Source organism: Meles meles, chromosome 8, assembly GCF_922984935.1.
Source record: "Meles meles chromosome 8, mMelMel3.1 paternal haplotype, whole genome shotgun sequence".
NCBI lineage: Eukaryota > Metazoa > Chordata > Mammalia > Carnivora > Mustelidae > Meles > Meles meles.
In genome coordinates, this window is record NC_060073.1 from 4,108,822 (window position 1) to 4,134,336 (window position 25,515).

The window sequence follows — 25,515 nt, forward strand, 5'->3', positions numbered from 1 at the left end:
GGGCACAGACTGTCCAGTTCATCAGCCTGGGCCCCAGTGCCTGGCACTTAGCATATGCTCAGTGAGTATCTGCGGGAGCAGAATATTCCACTGGGGGCTGGGCAACCTCACGGGTCGGAGGGACCACGGGAGGAGCCACAGGCTGTTCCACACCCTGCCCCTCATCCAGGAGCAGCTGGGTAATGGGGGACCCCAGATGGGCGCTGTCGTGAGCTAGCCCTGCCAGAACCCGCCTCCTACCCCTAGGGACCCCAGCGGAGGAGGGTCCTGGCCTGCACCCCCAGGAGGGGGCGTAGAGTGGGGTGTGGCAGGGCTGTGGCAGGGGACCCTTAAAAATAAAGTTCCTTTCTGCAGGGTGAGAGCGGCTCAGAGCGTGAGGCCAGGATGTGAGAGAGCAGGGACCATGGCTGGGTCACCTCAGCATGGTCCTCCACCTTGTGGCGGGAGGGCGGGCATGAAGGGGTGAGGGCCGCCAGGCCCACACATGGAGCCTGAGGCCACAGTTTCGGGCGCCAGCCCAGCTGGGGGGGTTCTCCCACTGTCCCTGCAGGAGTCCGGCCTCCAGACCTGTCCCCCACAGCCCTGACGTGCTGCTCCACGTGGGGACACCAGCTGGGGACACTGGGTGGCGAGGGGACCCCAGCAAACTCAGGCCAAGGATGGCATTCCCATTTACAAGCACCTCTCCTTAGTTTTGAAAGAAACAAATTTCCAGACCAAATAAGGCGTGGACCTCAGAGCTGCTGCCTTCACACGATTCCTTTTAAGTGTCCAAATGCAATTACACTTGGAACTTGCCTGGATTCAGCCTCCCCCGGCCTCCCCCACCCCCACCTCCCCACGTAAACAAGCAGCCCAGCTGGGCCCCAGCTGGCCTGCCCTGGAGAGGAGGGGAGGGTCAGCACCCTCCCTGCCCAGCCTCCCTCTCGTCCTGGGCGTGGCCAAGAGCTTCAGTGTCCTAGAGCCCTCCCCTCAAGCTCTCCTTAAAACAAAGGCCCCAGAGGACCAGCTGGACCCTGCGGGGAACAAATCCACTCTGCAACTGGCACTTGGGCAGGGACATCGGGTTCCTCCAGGGGCCAGAGGCCTGGAGCTCCCAGGGCAGGTGCAAGGGAAGCTCTATTTCTGGGTCCTCTTCCAGCCACCCCGAAGCTGGGCACCATTTGCTCCCACAGGGAAAGCGCTGCGGGGAATTCCCTTGGGCTCCCGGGGGCATGAGAACGTTGGCGCAGGGCAAGGGGCGGGGGGCCTTCCTGCGTGGCTCCCTAGGAAGCCACTCTGTACCACCTCTGACTTCTCAGCCACCCCTGGGACTCCTGCATCTCCCCCTCAGGCTTTGGCTTACTGCCCCAGGACCCTGAGAAGGCTCGAAGGGTAGGGGGGAAGCCTGACTCATCCCCCGCGGAGCACGCACGCACAGCCCGCCACCCGCACAGCCCCCCCCCCCATCCCCAGGCAAGCGCTGTGATTTTCCACTTGCGCCATCTGATTGCTATTAGGGCCGGGGAAAGGGGGTTCCCAGTTCCATACACCAGCAGGGGGCCCTGGGCAGATTCCAGGTGGGAAGGGGGATGGGGTGGCCCCGGGGTGGCTCCGCTGTCCTGCTGCTCAGCCTACCTCTCAAAAGTGCCTACAACTCTCTCTCCAGGGAGCCCTCGCCTCGCGACCTCCTGGCTTCTCTGTATCAGGCCCTGAGTACAAGGGGACTTGCCCCTCCTGGGGCTGCATGCCCCGAAATGCCCAGTGGGAGCAGAAGGAAGGAACCAAGCAAGTGCACAGCCCCGTGCTCTCTCCAGGGCAGCCCCGCGGAGCTGCAGGACGGAGGCAAAGGAACAGCTGGACTCCGGCAGCAGTGCTCCTGCCAACATGACGTCACCAGGCAGGGAGATGAGCTCCCAGTGAGGCTGAGGGGGGCGCGGGGGGGGGGGGGGGCTCCTGAGCGGGGCATTCCTTCCTGAAGCTTCATCCCAGCTCTGGCTCAGCCCCTCCTCCCCTCCTCCTCCCCTTCCCCCTCCCTCCAGGCCTGGAATTGGGTTTGGGGCGGGTTCTGCTCCCCAAGCCATCTCCTCCGCAGGCAGGCAGGCAAGGGCTGTCCTCGACTCTGAGCTCGCCTTTTCCGAGGCTCCAGGCCGTGCTCTGAGCTGGCCTGCTGCCCCGGGGATCCGCGGCCAGAAGCGAGTGTCGAGCTCTGAGAAGGAAAGACCTCGGAAGGTCAGGACAGCTGCAGGTAGCTGTGCGGGGGGCGGGCGGGCTGCGGCCCAGGGGTGGGCTTTCTGGCTACCAGGGCTGCAGGGCGAAGGCCAGGCAGGGAGGGAGAACGAGGTGGGCGCTGTCAGGGCACTCGGCCCCCAGACATCACGTGGCTCCGAGTAGGAACCCTGAGGCTCCAGAAAGGACTCGGGCACACTGCCGTGGCTCTGAGAGTCCCTGTCCTGGGTGGCAGTGCCCAACCCCCACACTGTCCTCTACTTCCAACTCCTGCTCTGTCCTCCTGGCTGGGGGGGGGTCCCGCTCTGTCCCTACCCCCACCCATGCCAGCCACCCAAGTCTGCTTTCTGGAAGGGCAGGAAGGGAACACCCAGCCAGCCGCGTCCCAAGCGCAGAGAGATGGCTCTCCCATGTCCGCCAGCGAGCGCGCTGCACGGCCCCCCTTCAGCGGCGCTGAGCTTGGGCACAGAAGGCGGGGCAGCTGCGTCCCATCCTATCCCCTGCAGACGGCCCCTGGTGTCCCCAGATTAGCCTCCTCCAGCCGAGCCACGAGCAGGGGACCCCGGCCCTGGAACAGAAATGCAGCCTCCCTGTGGTGGCGCGGCTGGCGACAGCTGGGAAGAGAGGGGCTGGGAAGACGGGTTGGGGGCTTGCAGTCTGACTAGGCCCACCTGGGCCTTCCGGAGGACAGCCTCATCGGTCCCCGGCAAGTGTGGGGCTGGCTGTGGAGGTGGGCTGAAAGGAGAGGAGACAGACAGGCGGCTGGAGCCCTTGAAGGCCTGGCGCTTGGAAGGGAGGGTCCGAAGTGCACGGAGCCGGCAGCTTTTTCCCTCTGCTGTAGCAGAAGCCGGATCCCAGCCCGAGGAGCACACACACACACCCATGCTCACACACACGCCACACGCACGTCACACACCTATCTTCTCAAGGCCCTTCCGGGGCTCCCTTGGCTTCTAGATCTCTGCAGGGGGCACGAGCCCTTCGGACTGCCCCAGGCAAGGCAGGAGGAAAGCCCAGAGACTCACTAGGGACACCCACCCGTGGAAGCGACCCCCAGAGGTGAGCTGGGGGCCCTGACTTCGTGCCTGGCCCCAGCTGGCCGCCCTTGGGGGGCATCTGGGAATCGGCGGGCCGTCTACCTGGCTGAGGTGAAAGGACAAGGCTGGCAGCCAGGACATCCGCGAGGGCCCGAGCATGGGGTGGCAGGCGATCAGGGGACCACCAGGGAGACGGGGAGCATTATGAGTGGGCGGCAAAGGGAACCAGCAAGGATGGGGGCAAGGCCGGTAGCCTGCGGGCAGGGAGAGCTTGGGCAAGCCCCAGTGTGCAGGGAAGGCCTGTCCGAGGCAGCTGGGCCAGTGGCCCGGCCGGAGTCACGATGATGTACGGAGGGGGTGGGGCTCCAGATGCGTACTCAGTGGCACGCACCGGACACACCCACGTCCTCTGGAGTACAAGGGCTCCCGCCCCGCTGTCACCACATGCCGCGTTGTGACCCACACGCCAGGCACACACACACACACTTGCCCATGCCACGGGGCACATGGCCACACTGTCCAAGAAAGGGGTCGCAGGCCGCCATTGGCCACCCTTCCCCGCCGGATGACAGGCGCGCCTGCCTGGGTCCCATGCTGGCTGGGAGAGCGGAGGGCCACAGGCCACGGCAGGCCGGGAAGAACTTGCGGGGGATGCTGGCTGAACAGCCCAGCGTTCCCTCTGGGGAGGAGGGCATGGCCAGTGGCCTCCAGCTCGGCCTCAGCTTCTCCACCCACACAGTGGGACCGCTCCGTGCTTGTCTGCTGGTGCAGGGCTCGAACTGGGGAGCAGGAGTCCGTTCAAAGGGGACCTGGGGCACGTGGACCCAGAAGCTCTGCCTGGCCAGGATGGAGCTCTCTCCGTCAGGCAGGGATGCCCCCTCCGTGGGCTGTCACCCCAGCCCGGCCTCCAGCCTGGGGCCAGGGCCGCTGCGGGGCCCTCCTGGCCAGCTCCCTCCACCTGTGCTTCCTCTGCAGCCCCTCGGGGCTCAACGACACGCAAATCTCCCGGGCTACAGTGGGCGCAGGTGTTACCATGGGGACTCCTGGGCAGGTGGCCGCACCTCCCTGATCCTCGGAGGCCCCGTCACAGGGGAATGATGATTCCTGCCTCCTAGCCGGGAACGAGGACCATTGGCTGGCTGGCGTGGTGTCCAGCTCCTGGCTGGGAGTCACCGTCCCGGGGGTGATGGTGGGGTCAGTGATGCTGATGGGTGACCAGGCTGTCCTGCCTTGCAGTCACCAACTGTGGGAAGACCCTGCACCGCAGCGTGTTACAAACATGGGGTCTGACCTTGTGGCTGGGACCGCCTGCCAGGAAGCCCTGAGCCCCCGTGGGCTGGCACAAAGGACGTGCAAGGCCAATGCATGTGGGCATAACTGCCTGTCCCCAGAAGCCACCTGGCTTCAGAAATCACACAGACCAAGCAAGAAGGGGTGAGGCGAGAGGCTTCTCCCCCAGCAAGTATCAGTGAGCATCTTGGCCGTGACAAAGGCGTGAACGCGGAGCCCGGGCAGGAGGGGGCAGTGTGTGCAGACATGACCCGCCCTGGACCCCGCAGGACCGTCCTGTGTCCCCGCACAGCCTGCCTCTGAGGCAGCCAGGTGCTTGCTTGCTGGCCTTTCCTCTAAGGAGACAGCTGTGGGGGCGGGGAGGGGGGGCTGGAAGGTGGAGGGGCCTTCTAGGCTGGCGGGGAACACGGCTGCCCTGACGCCCGCCCTTCTGCCTTTGCCAGGAGAAGTGTGCGGGCCAGCGCCCAGAGAGCAGAGCCGTGAGAAGTCTGGACTCGCCAGGCCTGGAGATGGTGGGGAACTGCTCCTGGGAGGCCCATCCTGGCAGCCGGAGTAAGGCAAGTGCTGCTGGGCAGCAGAGGGGGCTCCGGGCACAGTGGGGCAGGGTGGGGTGGGAGAGGAGAGGTGAGGTGGGAGAGGAGGGGTGGGGTGGGAGAGGAGGGGTGGGGTGGGAGAGGCAGGCTCAGCCCGGCGTCCCCTCCCCCTGCACTCTGCCACGCAGACCAGTCCTCTGTCTCAGGACACAGTGGTGGGCAGGAGACCCTATGGGCTATGTGCCCCAGCCCTGTTCCCAGGGCCCCCCGGTCGCCAGTATCCCCAGCAGCCTCAAATCCCTTCCCTGTGCATACCCTGTGTGAGCCGTTCTGACCTCGAGCAGCCTTGCTCTTCCCTGAAGAGATGGGGGTCAGCTACATCCCCCGGCCAGGCCCTGCCAGGAGACCCGGAAGAGTTGGCTCCAAGGCATCCCTGAAAGCCATGGGCCCCACGGAGCCCCACAGGCGCTGGGCCACCCTGCCCAGGCTGCTGAAGGCCAGGGTCTGGTAGTCATGGTTTACATTTCGGCACCGGCTGTGGCCAAGACCCCAACAAGGCATCAAGCCAACCCACCCCTTCTGCCCTTCCCAGCCCCCTACTTCTCTGAGCTCCTGGAAAACTCCGGAGCTCCCTTCTCAATCCTGGGCAAAGCACGCTCCACGTTGGAAGGACCTTCTGAGTTCATCTGGTACAACCTCCTCCACACTGGAGAAAACGGAGGCTCACGACAGCACGGTACCTCGACTGGGATGAGCCCAGAGGTCGGAACAGAGCCTGGACTCTTGCCCGGGGCCTGTGGCCCCTGGTCTTCTCCCTTGGTGACCACTGTAGAGCAGCAGCCACGGGAGGAAGAGATGGGACGGGCTGGGGAGAAGTCTCCAGAAATCCCCAGAGAAAAGGCAGAGCCCAGGGAGGGGGGCCGGGCTGAGAACAGGCATTTTCCAAGGCCGCATGTGGTTGGGGTGGTAGCTACACGCCCCGTGACTCACCAGCCCTCCCGCTCTGACTCCGGGGAGGGAACGGCAGACTTTTTCCAGCCTGTGAGGAGCTCTGAGAGATCCCTCGGCATGGGCTTGCCTGGGCACTGGGTCTTGGGGACCACTGCTCCATGGCCTGGAGTGGTCAAAGCCACCAAGAGGAAAGGCTGAAGAGCGAGCGAGCTAAGGGGTTTGGAGGTTGACGGACAGAGACACTGAGCCAATAAGCGTGCCTGGTATATAAGACCCCCTTAACGTGCTTGCCTGGACCTCACGGTCCCCCCAAAGAGGTGTCTGGCCAACACCTCCAGTCTCTGCTTGCAGACTCCCTTGACAGACTTCCCTCCCCCCGTTATGGGGTATCTGGCAAAGCTGGGGACCATCTGGAAGGCGGTGGAATGTTCCAGCCTCAAGAACCTTTCCGTTTGTTTCCTTTTGGGGAGAGTCATGAGCAATGGGAACCGATACCCAGCCTTACACTTGGGGGGGGGTCTGGCGGGGACTAGGGCGGGGGTGTCAGGTTCAGGCTCTGTGGGAAGGAGTGCTGGGATGGACTAGTGACGTCTGCCCGGCTGAAGGAGGGGAGTGACGGTGCTCCGGGCAGCCCTGTCGCTTGGAATGGGAGGTCAAAGTGACAGCCTGAGAAGGAATCCAGCTTGTGGATGTGTTATGTTTGGCCCACACGATGCTTTTTAAACGCAAACATTTAAAGATCAGGGGAGTTCACATTACGATCCTGGGTTTTCTGGCTTCTCTGGGGAGGGCGGAGAGGATGACGGGCCACTCAGCCCACGGTCCCGTTTCAACTGCCCCCCCCTCCGGCCCCCCAGCACCCACCAGCTGGAACAGAGCAGCTGCCCACTTTGCTCGGGACAGGAGCTCTCATCTGCACGCCCCCAAACCAGTGTCCTGCTCCAGGCCCAGCTTCACGCATTCGTCCCCAGCCCAGACCCTGCAGGCAAGATAGCCCCGTGCCCTCGGTTGGCCAGACTGTTCGAGCATCAGAGTGCCTCCCCAGAGCGCCACAAGTCTCCACCTCCCCGGGGGGGGGGGGGCCTGGGCCGCACCCAGATCCCTCTTGATCCAGACACCCAGGGTCACCCTAGCCCTGCAGGGGACCACTTTCTCTGATCCCACGACAGGACAGGCTCCCACTCCAGTCAGGGCCAGGGTCCACCTTTTCAATTATTTCATTCCACTTTTTTAAAATAAGTATTTTCACATGTTGGTGTGAAAAATGGCCAGTGCACAGAAAATCGGCAAGGACAGCGCAGTGCGGACAGGTGTGTCCTTCACCAGCAGGTAGCTTTTGTCGCCTGCGTTTTCTCTCGACGCCTCCCATGACAGAATCTTTCCCAGAACTGTTGGAAAATAAACTGCAGACATCAAGCCCCCTTTTGCCCCCGAATAGCCTGGGGCCTCCGAGAACAAGGAGCTTCCGGTACAGGGCCACAGGGCATCTTCCGACTCAGAAAATCTAACGCTGGGGCAGCACGAGGATACCCGGTCCAGACGAGCGTTTCCCTGTCACCCCGCTAACAGCCTTCACGGTGACCCGTAGGGCCGCTCTGAAATCTAGGTGTCGTATCTACTGGCCATGGCTCACCAGGGTCCCTCGACCTGGAAAGGTTCTTCCGTTGTTCGTATCTTCGTGACAAAGACACCTTTGGAGCAGAGTCTCTTCCAACAGGTGGGCGGTCCCGGGCCCTGCTCCTGCTCCTCCAGGCAGCTAGCTGCAGACATGGGGACACAGAGCAGGGGCACCAGGTGGGAGCAGGGCTGTCTTCTGCTCTCGTTCCAGCCAGGTCATTGGCTTCCCCCGGTGATCAGCCGGGACACAGGTGCAGGTCGGGGGTGGGGCCCGGCCCGCATCACAGGTGTCTCCCCCTCTGCTGCACCCGCCCAGATGTGTCCTGACGTGAGTGAGGCCCCCGAGCTCTACAGCCGCGGCTTCCTGACCATCGAACAGATCACCATGCTGCCGCCGCCTGCCGTCATGAACTACATCTTCCTGCTCCTCTGTCTGTGCGGCCTGGTGGGCAACGGGCTGGTGCTCTGGTTTTTCGGCTTCTCCATCAAGCGGAGCCCCTTCTCCGTCTACTTCCTGCACCTGGCCGGCGCCGACGTCGGCTACCTCTTCAGCAAGGCTGTGTTCTCCGCCCTGAACACGGGCGGCTTCCTGGGCACGTTCGCCGACTACGTCCGCACCGTGACCAGGGTCGTGGGGCTCTGCACGTTCGTGGCCGGCGTGAGCCTCCTGCCCGCCGTCAGCTCGGAGCGCTGCCTGTCCGTCGTCTTCCCCGTCTGGTACTGGCGCCGCCGGCCCAAGCGCCTGTCGGCCGTGGTGTGCGCCCTGCTCTGGACCCTGTCGCTCGTGGTCACCGGCGTCCACCACTACTGCTGTGTGTTCCTGGCCCCGCGGGGCTCCGGCAGCGCCTGTGGGCGCATGGACACCTTCCTGGGCATCCTGCTGTTCCTCGTCTTCTGCCCGCTCATGGTGCTGCCCTGCCTGCTGCTCATCCTGCACGTCGAATGCCGGGCCCGGCGGCGCCAGCGCTCTGCCAAGCTCAACCACGTCATCCTGGCCATGGTGTCCGTGTTTCTCGTGTCCTCCATCTACCTGGGGATCGACTGGTTCCTCTTCTGGGTCTTCCAGATCCCGGCCCCCTTCCCTGAGTACGTCACCGACCTCTGCATGTGCACCCACAGCAGCGCCAAGCCCGTCGTCTACTTCCTGGCCGGGAGGGACAAGTCCCAGCGGCTGTGGGAGCCTCTCCGGGTGGTCTTCCAGCGGGCCCTGCGGGACGGCGCCGAGCTGGGGGAAGCCGGGGGTGGCACGCCCAACACGGTCACCATGGAGATGCAGTGCCCCACGGGGAACGCGTCCTGAGAGGCAGGTGCCGGATGGGCGGCAGGGGCCACGGCCTCCAGAGACCCTCTGCTGCGAGACAGGAGCTGGGCCGCTGCCACAGTGCCCAAGTGCAAGGAGGAAGGTCTGCTCTGGCTCCTCGTGCCTCCTTCTCCGTGGGCTGGAGGCTCTGGGGTGGCTGGCTGGGAGACCGAGCAGCCACCTACATGCAGGCCCCCTGGCCAGGACAGGCTTCTCCCGCCATTCTCCTCCGTGGCCAGAAGCTGGTCGGGAAAGGAGGGGACGGAGGGGTCACCCAGCCCCATCCCTCTCCTACCCCTTTCAATCAGGCCTCCTTGAAAATAGTGTAGCCAGCCCACTGTCCCCGCTCGGGGCAGCAGCTTTGCCCCCGTCAAGGCACCTGTTCTCTCCATTCCGCCCCCTCAAGGCAATATTGGTGAGCCAACCTGAATGCGACGGTGCTATCTGGAAGAGAGTTCTGGCTAACCTGCCCTGGAGTTCCATCCTTCTGCACCCAACATCCCCGCCCCGAATCCTTTGGTGACTTTAATGAGGGAGTTTCCGATCATGGCAAGCAGCTAGACAGAAAGCGGCCTTGGGCAGCTGAGGCAGGTCACTCTCATTTCTGACTCCCTGCGGGCCAGCCCCTGGGCAGCCTCCCAGAGCACAGCATGTCCGTGCTGCTGTGCACCTGGTCCTCGAAGCTCGGCCCACTGTCCAGGAGTCTCTGGGCTCCAGTCCCCACCCGGGAGTGGGCTCTGGCTCTACCTGGCCACCCCAGCCCACCTCCAAGCACAGGGGCCCCGTGTAGCCAATGCAAGTTTTATAGAAGACAATAAATGTATATCAATAAACATTTTATATCGTGCACTGAGCAAGGCTTCCTGCCTTCTGTCCTGTCTGCACCTGCTCCACAGTGAGGCCCCGTCGGCGACGAGCAGCCCAGATGGTAGCCTTTCCAAGCTACACCCCACCCACCCAACCTGCTCTGTACTCTGGCATTTGTGGTCCTCTCCCAGCTGATCCGTCTACACCTCTGGGGTGGTCCCTCTCCTGGTAGGGTATCCACCCCTCTGCCTATTAGAGCTTTGGTCAGCCACCCTGTCCTCTTGGCTAAAGCCTATGCCCTTTCCCACCCATTCAGGGCACTCTGGTCCCCCTGGAAACAGTTTTCATTATGCCTACTCAGTGCCAGGCCTTGTGGTGCTTAATACAGGTCCTGTCGTGGAACACAGCGTGTCCACACAGAGGCTCCCTGGGGATGGCTGCTGCTTCTCCTCCTGCTACCTGTCCAGAATGCCCCTCGCTCTCCCACCCTCTCTGAGGCGGGGCTGGGACTGGCCTCCCTGACCTTGGCACCTCCCCAATGCCCAGCAATAGGCTGGAGCCCCTCCCAGGAGACAGCTCAACTAGGGCCGGGCCAGAGGCTCCCTGACTGCCCCCTGCCCCTCTCCAGCCAGTCCCCGAAGAGGCCCGTCTTGGGCTGCAGGTGTCCAGCCTGGGACCCCAGCCCCATGGCCTGGAAGCTCTGGGGGAACCTGCTCATTACACAGGCCCAAGGACAGACCAGGGCAGAGGCACCAGTGGCCCAGGCTGGGGGAGGGCCCCCATCTGCAGAAAGCAGGGAGAGGGCATGGAGGGAGCTGGCTAGCAGAACCACCTGCCTGCCCACCCAGAGTGCGTCAGTATCTCCAGCCTCTCCTGCTGGCCCAGGTGGCGCCCGGCATTCCACCCGCAGACCCTGAACTTGCTCTGCCTTACCCTGGTCAACCCAGAGCAAGGGCTGAAGGACTACCCTGGGGTGGACTGACCCCCAAATGCATTTCTTGGCGACCAGTCCCCAGGTGGTGGACTCGTTCCTCCTGGCCTCTCCAGGCCTCTACTCTGTGCTCCCCATTCCAACAGGCCCAGCGGCTCCTCCATCAAGGTCCCTGCTCTGCGGAGAGAGGACCCCGAGTGTCTGGAGGCAGAAGGGCTTCAGATAGTGGAGGCCAGGGCGCCGGCCTCTCCCACTCGCAGCATTGGGTGCACCCTCCCCGTCCTCGCACACTCCCCCCACCTCCTGACCCATCCCCCCACCCCCGCAAGCCAGTCCAAGAATCCCAAAAAAGCAGAGACACTTCTGATACTTCTGGGGACTCAAAGAAGCCAAGTCAGGTCCTGAGGACACGTACGAGGGGCGGGACCCATTCAATGGGAAAGCTTCTACCAGCAGGCCGCCACCGGGGAGAAATGCCTCCTAGTCCTAAAGAGGGCCAAGGAGGCCTCTGAGGAGCCACTGTCTTGGGACCCAGTGAATCCGAGTCCCTGGAGGTTCACCTCTTCCTCAGGAGCTCCCACCCTAGGCCTCTGGCCCTGAGTCTAATGCCAGGAGCTACCCCCTGCCACCCCTCTAGGAGCATGAACTGACCTCCTTGCCCAGCCCAGCTGCAGCAGCTCAGAGCCCCAGCCCAGTGGGCAGGCGGGCAGCCTCACTCACTGCAGGACCTGGAAGTCGGGGAGGGGCTGGAGCCCCACAAGAACAGCATCTGGCAATGCTTCGTGGGCAGTTGGCTGGAGCGTGGGGGGTGAACTCCAGGATCGGCCCTGCCTGGCCTCTGGACCCTCCTCAGGTGCGGATCCCTACAATCTTCCCCGGGAGCAAGGCTTCTCCTCCCCCATCCAGTCCCCAACCACATGGGGATTGCCGGCACACCCTGTCCACACCCCAGACGACCTCCCATCTGTGCTCACGGAGAGGCAGGAGCAGAAGAGAAGGACACGCTCCTCCTTCCGCCTTGGGTATGGAGTCACGAAAGGGCCCAGGGAGCTGGCTGCTGGGGTGGGGCACAGGAGCCTCTGCGGTCCCCCCAGCAAAGGCAGCTCAGCTGCGACCACCCCCAGTCTCCTTCTTTCTGGTGTCTGGGAAAGTCAGGAAGCAGAGGGACCCGAGCATCACAGATCTCCACCATGGAACTCTGGAGCAAGGGGTCGAACCGCCCTCCCCTGACCACTGCACAGGAGTCGAATTCAAGGGGTGCGTATCGCCATCTCTACTAAGGAGCTCGTAGGTGGCCCCACAAGGAAGAAACGCTGGTCTCCCTCCCACTCCAGTTGTTACTAAGCACAACTTACTACCACCACCGGATATGTGGGGCGAGGACTGCAGAGCCGCCAGGGTTGGGCTGTGGGGCCCTGCTTTCGGTGCCCCCCCCCCCCCCACGGCTGTCTGGACAAGCACACTCCTGGATGATGCACGTGAGAACCAGGGCCAAATGTGGAAAGTCAAGAACAAGCCTCAGGGAGACAGGGTACTGCCACCCGGAAGCTGTGGGCCTGGGTTTTCTCACACATCCGGCACAGGCCTCTGGAACAGGGGCAAGTGTCCCTTCTAAGAGGGAACAGGGTGGCCAGGCAGGAGGGACAAGGAAAGAACCAATACCAGCCTGGCGAGCAGGGCACAGATTGCCATTCACAGGGGACCTACTGTGTGCAGTGGGCCCTGGGCTAAAACCTCCACCAGCTCATTTAATCTGCACAGCTGGGCTCCCAGGGACAGCCTGCCCGCACCCAGGGTGGAGCCCCAGTCACAGTCCTACCACTCTGGTGGCCACGTGCTTGCCCTGGAACCCAGGCCCGCTGGCCTCTGTGTTCCCACCAGCAAAGCACCAGCAGTAGGGGCCCCAGGGACGCCGCATGGACTAGACAGGACAGGCCCATCACAGTGCAAGGACAACCCAGACTGGCCTTGTTGGAGCCCACAGTCCAGCGCCTGAGACCAAAGGAGGGCACAACCCAGGCTTGGGCAGCTGGCAGATGAAGCAGGCAGGCGACAGGCCGGGGACTCGTGCTCGGCACACAGCACCACACACAGCCTGAGAGCTGAGGCCTCTTCCCGTCTTCCTGGCCCGTCTTCGTAAGACCAAACGGAACGCCTCTCTGGCATCGGCCTCACTGGCTCCCACCCCCTGCCAGCTGTGCTTGTGAGATAACGGAGTTTTCTCTTTGGGGCCAGAATTCTGAAGCCTGAGCACTTCTCGGTCTAGAATCCTCTGCCAAAACACCCCGTCTTTTCCAGGAGCCGCAGGATCCATCTAGAAGGTGGGATGGAGGGATGGGTCCATTAACAGTCATCTCTCCCCGGATGGGAAGAAGCCCAGCCCAAGGAAATGTGCTCTTAAACAAGTGCATGACCAGACCAGGGAGCTACCAAAACACGTCGCAGAGATCACCCCGTCCACCCGGTCCATTCAGGGCAACTCGGAAAGTGAGCACCAAAGTCCTGTATCTGAGGCCACTGGGGGCTGGAGACAACAGGACTCCCTTCACAGAACAAAAGGTCATGGAAAAGTCCACCCCAGTGAGTCAGAATGCCAGCGCTAAGTTTCCTGGCAATTCGGGAGAAGGCTCACCTACCCAGGCAGATTTTGTAAAAAAAAAAAAAAAAAAAAAATTCTTGTGGTTGATGTTACGCACAATAAAATGAACTGTTTTAATGCACAGTCGATGATCTTTGACACACGTGTGTACACTCGCGACCTCACCAAATCGCTGCGTGGAATGTCTGTTTCCAGCACCCCCTCCACCAAGAATATCCTAGCGCCCCAGAGTCCCAGGCCCCCACCCCCACCCCACCCCCAGCCTGGCCACCCCCGCCCCGCCCCGCACCCCTGTGCTTTAGGCTCTCTAGGTCACACAGGACAGACTGCTTCCGGCCGATTTGCACAGCACGTGGTAAGTAACAGAAACGAGTCCGGTCGGCCTCGGGGCGGGGGTGCGGAGTGGGTGGGTGTCTGGGAAGTTTACGGGGAACTCCACCAGCCATTTCCGGCACGCGCGCTTCCTTCCCGCCGACCAGCCCCAGTGCTCCCGCCGACCAGCCGCAGTGCTCCCGCCGATCATCCCCGGTGCTCCCGCCGACCATCCCCAGTGCTCCCACCAGAAAGTGTACTCGCGTTCTGCGCGCCCCTCCCCCCGAAAGACACGCGATCCGAAGTCCATTCCGGGGCCGCCTCCCCAGCCCCGGGCCCAGGACCCGGGAGCTGTCCGCCTCTCGCTCCATCCCACCCAGAGACTCATCCCCCAGGGCCACGATCCTGCCACAGCGACTGCCGCGGGCAACACTCACCATCCCAGGTGGAACCAGCGCGGACCTTCAGAATCCCGCCCGGGAGAGCCGCGAGCGGAAGGCACACGGGGCGGCCCGGCTGCGCAGGGCGGACGCGGCTCAGCCAGTGCGCACCGCAGCCGCAGTCCAAGGCGCTGCCCGTCACCCGCGTCCTGACGCCCGCGGCCTCAGGTGGCAAGTGGGGTCTGCCGGTCCTCCCCGTGTCACCAGCAGGACCCAAGCCGGCGCTCAGGTGCGGGCGGCGCTCGCTACACGCTACTTCCGGGTACCAGCGTCCCCTCGGGTTAGGAGCCTGGGAGGCACGTGACAGAAGCCCCACTGAAGCGCGCAGGCGCACGCACTCCTGCGCACGCGCACCAACTCACCCACGCGTACAAACGTACCCGCGCGCGCACGAACTCATGCACGCGTACAGACGTACCCACGCACGCACGAACTCATGCACGCGTACAGACGTACCCACGCACGCGCACGCAAGGACCCACACTGGAACAAGATTGGCTCGTGTCGCTGAGAAGTCCGGGTGCGGACGCGGGCCAGGAACAGCTGGATCCGGGCCCCTGGATCCGGGGACTCTGTCCATCACCTGTCATTAGTCGAGAAATGTGAGCCTCTGTACCTGCCAGGCCCAGTTCTGGCCACAGAAGGTACCAGAACGAGACAGTTCCTGCCAGGAAGCCGGTGTCTTCCTGGGTCACCTGCGTCCCCGCCCCTTCTCAGGCTAGGTGTCACCTCGTCGGGGTAAGACGTCCACCACCCCGGCTCAGCAAGCCCAGAGTAAGAGCCTGCGACATCCGAGCTGCTCCTCTGACATGGGGATGCTCTGTGTCCACTGGGGACACCCATGAGCACAATGGAGCCTCTCTGTCCTCGTCACCTGTCCCTGACGTAGGGCGTTGGTGACACTTCGGCATCGGAGCTCCGAGGCTCTCCTCTCTTCACTCACGTGTCTTCCCAAAGCTGAGGCCAGAGTCTCCCACCCCGCGCTCTCCTTCCTGGTCCAGGACCGGGCACGAGGGTCAGCCCCACAGCCCCAGGCCCCAGCCACCCGTCAGCCAACGCTGTAGACCCCAGCAGCCGCCATGTCCCGCGGGGCATCTGGGACGCCAGGCTACACAGCTGTGAGGTCAGCCTCCATCCGAACCTGGAGGGGGCTCAGTTTTAGAGGAGTCATGAATTCCCAGGCAAGAAAGTGGGTTCAGCCAATGTGGGGAAAGGTCACCAACTGAGGTCAAAATGATCCCCTCCCTCTTGCCTTCAGTGCCGTACTCATGTTGTTGAGAGAGACCGGAAGGGATTCCGTGAATTTCAGTCAGGACTCGGATGCTCAGAGGGGTCCCCTAAACCACAAAGCTCCCCAGCTAATAGGCGGGCAAACTCAGACTTGAAATGGGGCCCTGGAGTCCAGGTCCAGGCTCCTTCCTTTCCGCCCCTCAGCAAGCAGAGCCCTGGCAGGTCCATTAGCCAGAGCATCTCTCCATGCAGAGGGCTGTGTGGACATAATGGCCTCTCCCGGCCCACAGGAGCCCATCTTTCCTGCACAGCGCTATGTTACCTCCAAGATGACAGGGCCTGCTGATGCACTGAGGCCTCCTCAGCTGTCCCAGATGGCCTTCAGGCAGGGAGGCACTGCCGGGATGGTACAGGAACGGCGTGAACACTCCCGCAGCTCCTCAAGGTGCCCAGCCTCATTCTCATTTCCCTGAGAGGCACCCCCCACCCTGGGTGGGCAGCCTGAGAAGCCACACCCAGCCAGGTCCATTAGTCCCCAGCCAGCTTGTCTGTGGGCCTCCTGGGTGGGGCAGGTGCCTTCCTGCATTTATACCTCAAGCTCCCCTTCCAGCATCTCAGAGAGCAGAGTGGAGGTACTTGGGGGCATCCCAGGGACAGGATTCCTGTGAGGCCAGGGTGGGGAGCAGCCAAGGCGAGCTGGGAGAAGCCCTGCAGAGCCGGGAGCTGGGACTGGGCCGGAGCAGCTCAGGACCGTGGGCCCAGGAGAGTTGCCTCCAGGCATTGGAGTTAGGCACCAGAGCCCGGCCGCCCTTCCCCGAAGGACTGAGCACCACATCGGAAGCAGGTAGGAGCCTCGCATTTTTACTCTCTGGGTGGAGGAGAGCGTGCTGGTGACGGGTGGTGCCTAGCAACATCCCGGGCTGAGAGTCCCTGTTCAGCCAGGCATGGCTGGATGGCCGGGGAGGTGCCTCAACTTCCCCGAGCTGGCATCTTCCGAATAAAACGGACGACAGAAGCCTAGCTCCCAACCATATTTCAAGTGGTTCAGATCACCCCCAGGGGGCCAGCCACATGGGGAGTCCCCACCCGTGGTGACAGCCAGGCCAGGACAAAGGGGGGACATGCAGGGGTCAGGTGAGCACAATTGGAGAAGACATTCAGTTCGTTTTGGGGAAAGCAGCAAGCAATGGGTTTTCATTTCTGTAAAGACGTTATATGGAAATGCACAGGAAAAACCCTCCAAGGGTGTGATCCCACCGTCACTGGGAGGCAGCGAGAGGGCACAGCAAAACCTACGTCCTCTTGACCCTCAGACCTTTTAAATGAGACTGTTTTACTCTGTCACCTAGGTGACCTTTTAAGCGTTTAAAATACAAGGCGAGATGGACAGTATTAGCTGGAAATGACACATTTCCCTAAGGCTTCAGTGGGGTAGACAGAAATTCAAACAAGGCTTCTGAAGACAGGAATCCTAAAGCTAACTCGACAGGTACCGTCTTCTAAACCATCACCTTTCATGTGACATCGCTGAGCACTGGCTATATCCAGGCCTGGGCCCAGCGGCGGGGAGGGCGTGGAGAGGATCTAGTCAGATGCTGGCCTGCCCGAGGGGCTCACAGGCCCAGTGACAACCAGCAGAGCTTAGAGTCGGGAAGAGCCCAGCAGAGGGGAGGCAGCTGGGGAGGAGATTAGGCTCCAGCACCTGGTCTCCGAAGTGCATTGGTCTTACCAGATCGCGACCCACCCTCCCCATCTCGGTTCACCTTGAACACTTCGTACAGGCCCATCTCTGAGAGGAGCGCAGCGGCTCGGTGCCTCAACAGATCATTTGAGGGGGGACACAGTTGAGGGCATAGCTGTCAGGAGGAGGTCCCCTCTCTCTCCAGCCCCCCACATCTCTCCTCTCTTCTTCCTTCTTTCACTGGAAAGGAGGAACCTTCCCACATGGGGTCCCGCAAGCTTGGTGGGTTCCCCGCTTCTCCCATCTCTCCTGGGCAGTGCCCAGCTCCGGGCCGCTTGCCCTCCGTACCGACTCTGCCCCCACGCACACTCCTCCCGCCCCTCTGCAGCCGTGACGTCACCTGAGCCCTCGGGTCTCCCTCTGCTGAGCGGCTCCCATCCTCGTCCTCCGCCCCCTGGTCCCATTTCTCTACCCTCGCCTCCTCCCTGCCTGCTACCACACACCCCTTCAAAGGGTCACCCACACCCCTGCCTCCACAGCTGCCTCCTCGGCGCATCTGGGGGTCTCTGCTGCCGAGAGCCGCCCCTTTGGAGGGGTCTAGGGAGCCGCCCCACCTGCAGCACACCCGTCCCCCCACGCGCTCTGCCCCCCCTGCCGCTTGGCCACTAAAGCTGCTCTCCCGGCAGCGGTCAGCCCCTCTGGGAGTTCCCACCCCGGAAGCTGCATGTTCTTGCTTGTCGACGGTCTCCCCTCCAAGCAGCATCCCCGGGAGGGTCTGTAGCCCAGGACCCACAATAGCCCTGGCCTGGTCCGCCCTCCGTCCCCATCAGCGGGGTGTCAGGTGACGGCTGAGAAGCAGCCCAGGTGTGCGGAGGGCCCCTGTCCAGGCTTCTGGGACCCTGACCAGAGCAGGGGGTCGGGGGGCACTACATGCACTCAGAGGCGGGGTGGGGCACTGGACTGGGGGGTCGGTCGGCCCACAGGGTGACCTTGTACGACCCGCCCCGCCCGAGTAGCAGGTGCCACCCGCGTCCTCCATCCCTGGAGCGCGGCGCACACACTCCTTCCTTAGCGTGGGGCTGCGAGGACACTCCTTCGCCGAGCCTGGCACTGGGCGGGGCCCAACCACTAGTGGCTCAGGAGGGCAGTGTGTAAAGGGTTCCGCTGGCTGGGGAGGGGCCGGGGGAGCAGGGGCCCAGCCCCGTGCAGAGACAGCAGTGGGGCCCTCACAGCAGCCCCGCCACCGGGCCGCTCCCTGCCGCCCTCCAACCTCAGCACCTGCCAGCAGGCCCCCGCCTTGTTGTGTACCCCCTGGGGGACGGGATAATCGTGTCTATTCCCCACCCTGGACCGTGAGTTCTATGAGGACGGGCTTTCTGTGTCCTGGCCACTGCCGTACACGGATCACGTGTGTGTGTACACATGGCTGTGCACGTGTGTGCCTATGTGCTGTGTTTCTATGAGCGTCTGTACTCTCTGTGTGTGCATCTGTGCTCCCGGGTGCGGACATGTGCTCCGGGCATGTCCACGTGCTGCCATCTGCCCCGTGGTCCGCAGAGCACCATGAATGTATCTGGCACGTAGTAGAAGTTTGATCAATGTTACTTAAACATCTGTGGATCCCGCGGGAGGGACGCCTGACTGTGACGACAGGGCGCCTCTAGAGGCCGTGTGGGTCATGTCCCACCCTCCCACTGTGGATGCAGAGAAACTCGGAAGAAAACATAATCCCCCTCCTACCCAGCCCAGGAGAGGTAGGGAGGGAAATCTCTGGGTCCTAGAGTGACGCCGATGGCCCAGAGAACATCAGATAGGGTACAGGCTCCAGGAGCTCAGGTGGGGTGGGGATGGGGAAGGGCTGTGCAGCTGGGAAGTCCCTTGGAGCTGGAGGGGGGGGGGGGGTGCTCCACAGGGCGGCAGCCCAGGAGCTCCCTGCTGCTTAGACAAGCAGCTTTCTGCACAGAATGCCCTCAGGAGCCTCCCCCTGCCTGAGACTGTGGGGGAAGGACGTGTGAGCAGAGTCAGGCACGGATTTCAGGAACTAAAGCCCCAGATTTGCAGCATTCACGGCAGCGACAGAGTCTGAATTTACAAGCGTCGGCACCGTTGCCACGTCTCCGACCCGTGAGCCCCACCACGACCTGCTCCTGGACCAGTGACACCCTGTGGATACCCACAGAAGCCAGGGCCAAATCCTGGAAGCAGATCTCAGCATTGAAAGTGAAGAGGACAGGGGCACCTGGGTGGCTCAGTCGGTTAACTGTCTGCTTTAGGTTCAGGTCGTGATCCCAGGGTCCGGAGACTGAGCCCCCCATCAGGCTCCCTGCTCAGCAGGGAGTCTGGCTCTCCCTTTCGCACTGCCTCTCTGCCTGGCTTGTGCGCTCTTTCCCTCTCTCTCTCGCTCACTCTCATAAATAAATAAAATAAAAAATAAAATGAAGAAGGCCACGACACAAAAGGTACACTTGACAGGGACGGCGTGATCATCTTGGATTTGTCCCCACTTAACAAAGATTCCAAAAGCTGAAGAGAAAATGACAAAGCTTATTTGTGGCAGACAAAAATATTCGTAGTGTTATGAAATGTATCTCTTACTTATTATCTCCAATTTATGGAAATTTAAATTTTACGTATTTTCAGTGGTTTTCAACATTAAAATATTTAGGCATGAACAACAATGAAGACACTACAAACCAAAATGCATGAAACAGCTAAAGAAATACTTAGGAGTCATCTAGAGCCCAAAATGCCCTTTAGAAAGAGAAATTTTGACAGTTGCCTAACACAAGAAGCTGAAAAACAATCACAAGGTAAATCCAAAGAAAATAAAAGAAGTAAAAGCATCAATTAACATTGGAACCAGGGGTGCCCGGGTGGCTCAGTGAGTTGAGCATCTGCCTTCAGTTCAGGTCATGATCCCAGGGACCTGGGATTGAATCCAACATTGGGCTCCCTGTTTGCGGGGAGCCTGCTTCTCCCTCTCCTCCCTGTTCATGTTCTCTTGCTTTCTCTTAAATAAATAAATAAAATCTTTTTTTTAAAACAAAACTGGAGGGTGCTTGGGTGGCTCAGTGGGTTAAAGCCTCTGCCTTTGGCTCACGTCATGATCCCAGGGTCCTGGGATCGAGCCCCACATCGGGCTCTCTGCTCTGCAGGGAGCCTGCTTCCTCCTCTCTCTCTGCCTGCCTCTCTGCCTACTTGTGATCTCTCTCTGTCAAATAAATAAATAAAATCTTTTAAATAAATAAATACATAAAACTGGAAACAAACACAATAGGGACATTTAAGAAAAAGTTCTCATAAAACTGAGCCTCTAGCAAACTGATTTTTTTAAAAAAGAAGTGAGCACACAAATTTAAAATGGAAGATTGAATTAGGGCTTTAAAAATTATAAGGGAATATTGTGTAGATTATTTACAGTATCTACCAATAAATGTGAAACCATAAGCATGAAGAATTATCCAGAAAAATAACATTGCCTACTCTAACTGAAGAAGAAATTCAAAATCTGATTAAACGTGTTATATAGTTGCACTTGTAATTTTCTTTTTACAAAGCCATGCCTGTCTCCTAACAATCACATAAAAATAACCTGACCAGATGGTTTTACCTTCTGCCAAATCTTCAAAGAAAGATAATCCTTACATGCTACAAACTGTTCCAGAAGGTAGAGAAAAAAGGCAATCTCTCCAAGTCATTTTATGCAACCAGTATAATCTTACATCTTTGAAATAAAAAACAGACAAGGATAGTACAAGAGGGGGAAATTATAGGCTAATTTCACTTATGAACATGGGGGGACATTTTCTAAATAAAATCAGGATACCTGAGAGGCGGGGAGAGTGACCAGAGCAAATAGAAATGGTCTATCCTAAAAATGTAACAATGAGTAAATACCAGAAACCTTACCACTATAGATCCACCACATAAAGAGACAAAGGGAGGGAAAAAAGAAAGTGATTAAGTAGATGCAGAAAAACAATTGTGATAAATTCCATCATTTATGATAAAAACTCTCAGACAACCAGGAAGGGAATTTTCTCACCCTGATAAAAGATAATACCACAAACTCAGAGTAACCATCACATCTGATAAAGAAACTTTAAGTTTAGGGAGAAGATAAGCACACCTGATTGCAACCATTGCTCAGCAGACTACTAGATGTTCTGGGCTATGCTATAAGACATGAAAAAGAAATTAGAGGGATAAGGATAACAGCACAGAAAATCAAATGGTCAACAGAGAAACGGATAGGTATGGTCCACTATATTAGGACATTTGCCTGATTAATAAAAACTACAAGAATCAACAGGGTTCCTCCACACCAGCAATGATCAAGAGGAAAATGCAACAGAGGCATTTCTGTGTCTAGCCACAAGGGAGGAACTGGTACTGGAACCAGCTGTCCCACCGTCAACAACCAGAAAACTGGAGAAAACAGAAGACTCAACTGTGTTCAGATCCTGGACAAGAGGCATCCCAGGACTGTGAACTCCGAGAAAAGGGAAATAGAAGAGGTGAGTCCTGTGATCACCCCAGCTTTGCACCTGAAGGTGCTCTCTGGACAGTGGCAGGGAAGTGGGGGAAACCAGCCAGAGCTCAGTGGGCTCCCTGAAGGATGAAATGTCATGAGAAGGGCACAGAACGAGTACTGAGTGGCTGTCAGCCACACAACACTGGAGTCTACACCAAACCACTTACGTATTTTAAACACACATGCCCATAAAAGCAGTGTGTAGGAACAGAGAAGCCACAACAGAGTTTAAAGGGTCCCATGTGTAAAGGGAACTTGGTAAGTCAACAGGGAAAAGAAACCCTTTGATAAAAGGCAATACTTCTTCATGATTTAAAAAAAATAAACTCAACGCAAGAGAACCTCTTCACTTGACAAAGGGCATCTAGGACAACTTGGGGGATGTCACAGCGAGGCTGGCAGAGTTGGCGGGATGGGAGCCAGAAAAGCGGGGGACGGGCCAAGCCTTCTACTCATGTTTCTTATAAACAGAACCCGGGGGAAACCCCTGAAGCAGGACAGTCAGGGTGTGGGGCCCCAAGAAGTCCCTTGGGGCTCCAGCAACACAGAACCTCCAGCTGGTCCATATTCTTTCCACAGGATGGATGAGCCTATGCATTACCCAGCATTCACCAAAAGCTCCTTCCCGGAAAGCACACCGGACATCGCTCCCAAGGTGCTGAGCATCCTGGCCACGATCGTCTGCGTGTGCGGCATGATGGGCAATGGCCTGGTGGTCTGGCTGCTGAGCTGCCCAGGGCAGAGGACCCCGTTCTGCACGTACATCCTCCACCTGGCCGTGGCTGACTTCCTCTTCCTCCTCTGCACGGCAGTCACCCTCCATCTCGACCCCACCCTGCTGGCCTATGAGGTGATGGAGAGAGCGAGGTCCTTCACCTACACCACCAGCCTGACCCTCCTGACGGCCATCAGCACGCAGCGCTGCCTGTCTGTCCTCTTCCCCATCTGGTACAAGTGTCACCGGCCCCAGCACCTGTCAGCCGTGGTGTGTGCCCTGCTCTGGGTGCTGTCCCTCGTGATGAATGTGCTGGTCTCAGTCTTCTGCGGGAAGTTCTGGTTCAGCCTAAGGCAGTGTCACATGGTGGACTCCGTCTTCAGTTTCCTCATCATGGGGATCTTCACCCCAGTGATGACCCTGTCCAGCGTGACCCTCTTCGTGCAGGTGCGGAGGAGCTCGCGGCAGTGGGGGCGGCCGCAGCCCACGCGGCTGTACATGGTCATCCTGGCCTCCGTCACGATGTTCCTCATCTGCGCCCTGCCTCTCGGCATCAGCTGGTACTTCCTCTATTGGCTGGACCTGCCCCAGGACCGGAAGACTCTTTTCCACCACACGGCATGCCTCTCCTCGGCCCTGAGCAGCGGTGCCAATCCTGTCATCTACTTCGTGGTGGGCAGACAGGGACGCTGGTGCTTGTGCGAGCCCCTGGGGGCCACACTCCGCAGGGTGCTGAGGGAGGAGCCTGAAGGGGAGGGGAGGGAGACACCCTCCACCGGCACCAACGAGCTGGGGGCCTGAGAGCCTGGGCGCCCCGTGGATCTGCATGCCTTCCCTGCCCAGTGTCTGTCTGGCCTGCAGTTAACAGCCCCAAAGACTTGCCCCGCACCCTGCTGGGGTCTCTTTCTTCCATGCCAAAGCCCCCCATGCATCGATGTGGTCTGGCTCTCACAATGGGACTCAGCTGGGAAGACAAAATGCAATTTGCCCTGGGAGTCAGAGGGCTCTCCTTCACTGAGGCCTGGCCTGTGGAACCTGATTGCCCTCCCAGGCTCTGCGGGCGGGTCGCCTGCTTCCATTTGAATGGAGAAGCACATTCTCCCAGCCTTCTGCTCCCCTCCAAGGACATCTTTGTGCAGAGGCAGGGTGTGGTTCCTGTGACTTTGCCGCCTGATGCTGGTCCTTGGGCACGTGCTGGTGGCATCAGCTGACCGCCAGGGGGATGCCCATGGTCTGCCTTCCACCAGGTGTCCCGCTGACCCCTTCCATGACTGCAGTCCTTGGCCAGCCAACCGTGTCCATGACTGACCAAACTCACTGGCCATAAGCCAGGAGACAGCCTCATCCTCCACCTGGCCCAGGACAGCGCTTGACCCCTGGCCTTTGCCTTCGGGTCGCTGTGCAGCACCACACCTGACAACTACGGCAGGTCTGCTTGCTTTGCTCCGGGAGGCTGCCCTGGAACCAGGAGAGCCCCTGCTGGCCCCGTGGAGATGCACAACGGACCTTGACGGGACTGTGCCCAGGAGGCAGGGGCCAAAAAACTGGATAGGGGTCTTCCCAGAGTTGCTACTGGTCCTAAAAATGTGTAGGATGTTAGTGACATTACAGTGGGTTGTGACGGGTGCCGGGTGGCTCAGTCAGCTAAGCGTCTGCTTTCAGCTCAGGTCATGATCCCAGGGTCCTGGGATCGAGACCCATGTCAGGCTCCCTGCTCAGCGGGGAGTCTGCTCCTCCCTCTGCCTCAGCCCTTCCTCCCTGTCCATTGCTCACGCTCTCTTTCTTGCTCTCTCAATTAAATAAATAAAATCTTTGGAAAAAAAGAATGGGTTGTAAAGCTAAGTAATATCCTTAAACTATTTATAATACAACACAATTTTTGATCAACCATGCCAAAAAAAAAGATTGTATTAACCCTCCGTTCCCTTTATGGAAAATATTCAAAACTGTTACATATGAAAAAATGTCAAAGAGCGCGCAGCAAGAATGATAGAAAACATATTGCAGATGTTTTCCTGTATTTTGCATTATTTGGGGTATTTGTCACTTCTAAAAATCTACAGTTTGCTGTGATTTCTTGTCCTGTTCTAAATAAATGCTCGTTGTTGTATCTAACTTTGTATTTATGATTTTGTTTTCTTTTTCTTAAGGAGCATCCCTCTCTTGTTGATAAGCTTTGGTCCCCACAGAGTCTGTCCTTGGATGGAGGACAGAGGAATTACCAAACCCCAGGATGGTCAGCAGGACCCAAGGGGGTGACCACTGAGCTACTGTCATGGACATCCATGCATAGGAGGATCCCCAGGACCACAGGGCAGGGGGCTGCTTCCGATGGCCCGGGATACCTCATGTGAACTCAAAACTCTAATGTCTTGTTTTGAGGTTAGGACTGAAATTCAGGGACTCTCTGTGACACTGTGGAAAGAAATCTGTGGGTATTGAGTGTGTCTTCAGCACACAACCCACACCCTCCATGGCTGGTGCCAGCCACTAGTCTCCAGCTTGTTCACGGATCTGTGATATATTTTTTTTCTCCCTTCTATAGGGCAAACTCCCTGTGAGGAGGGCCTGGCTATTTTCAGCCTCATCCAAGGCTAATGGCAAAGACTGACATCTGTCAAAAAAAAATTTGACTTTCAGAATGAAAAACAAATCTGTGCACGAGCTGCCGCTTTGCTTTATCTATTTTGAGACTATGTTATTAGGAGCATACAAATTTAGGAGTGCTATATCATCCTGGGGAGTTGGAGCTTTGGTAACAAATTATGAAGTTACTGTCATTGGTCCTAGTCATGATAAGCCTTACAACCTGTCTTGTCTGATATTAACTTGGCTGCACCAGCTTTCTTTTGGACGGCACGTGCGTCTTCTTGCCTTCTTTGACCTTCAACCTTTTGGTATTCTTATCTGTTAGATCTATCACTTGTCAACAGTTGAGAATTGGGTTGAGTCGCACCTTTGGACATTAAACCCAACACTACGGTGAGCAGGCCTGCGGTCCTCCATCCCTCCCAGCTGTCAGTCCTGAAGAGCTGTACAGGTGAGCAGGTAGAAAAGCTCAGTCCTCACTAAGCTGTTTTAGTGATTAAGAAAAGGATGGGCTCTGGCTTTAATCCTGGCTCCATCACTACTGTCCTGGGTGCCTCTGGGCCCACCCTGCACCCTCTTTGAGCTGTCTTCTCATCTGTATATAGGGACAATCACCTCCCTCCTCTACCAATCTTCTATGTGGAAAGGACACACAGGTCCCACATCCATCCATCCATCACTGGGCACTGAGAAGCACTATCCCAAAGGTGGAACCCTGGGACTTTCCAGCAAGGGGCCCAT

General features: G+C 59.2%; 1 protein-coding gene across 20 annotated transcripts; it reads left to right on the forward strand.

Annotated features, from left to right (window-relative positions):
* Positions 1-1,014: 1,014 nt before the first annotated feature.
* On the forward strand, positions 1,015-13,366 carry LOC123948974 (mas-related G-protein coupled receptor member F). Of its 20 annotated transcripts, XM_046016214.1 has the most exons (7): positions 1,031-1,105; positions 1,334-1,455; positions 1,649-1,898; positions 3,166-3,267; positions 4,979-5,092; positions 5,661-5,804; positions 7,953-13,366. In XM_046016214.1, the coding sequence occupies exons 3-7, from the start codon at positions 1,737-1,739 to the stop codon at positions 8,934-8,936; spliced, it is 1,506 nt and encodes a 501-aa protein (XP_045872170.1). In that variant the 5' UTR covers positions 1,031-1,105; positions 1,334-1,455; positions 1,649-1,736; the 3' UTR covers positions 8,937-13,366. The 20 variants fall into 20 exon arrangements, with proteins under 20 accessions (XP_045872171.1, XP_045872169.1, XP_045872168.1 ...); XM_046016215.1 differs by lacking the exon at positions 1,334-1,455 and having other exon boundaries at positions 1,015-1,101; XM_046016213.1 differs by having other exon boundaries at positions 1,022-1,455.
* The last annotated feature ends 12,149 nt before the right edge of the window (positions 13,367-25,515 follow it).

Bases quoted from the DNA above. Each gene is read 5' to 3' on its own strand.
- LOC123948974 (XM_046016209.1), top strand. From the start codon at position 1,572: ATGGGGTGGCCCCGGGGTGGCTCCGCTGTCCTGCTGCTCAGCCTACCT. The intron at 1,899-3,165 runs GTGAGGCTGAGG...CTTGGCTTCTAG, and splicing joins GGCAGGGAGATGAGCTCCCA to ATCTCTGCAGGGGGCACGAG. The intron at 3,268-4,978 runs GTGAGCTGGGGG...TGCCTTTGCCAG, and splicing joins CGTGGAAGCGACCCCCAGAG to GAGAAGTGTGCGGGCCAGCG.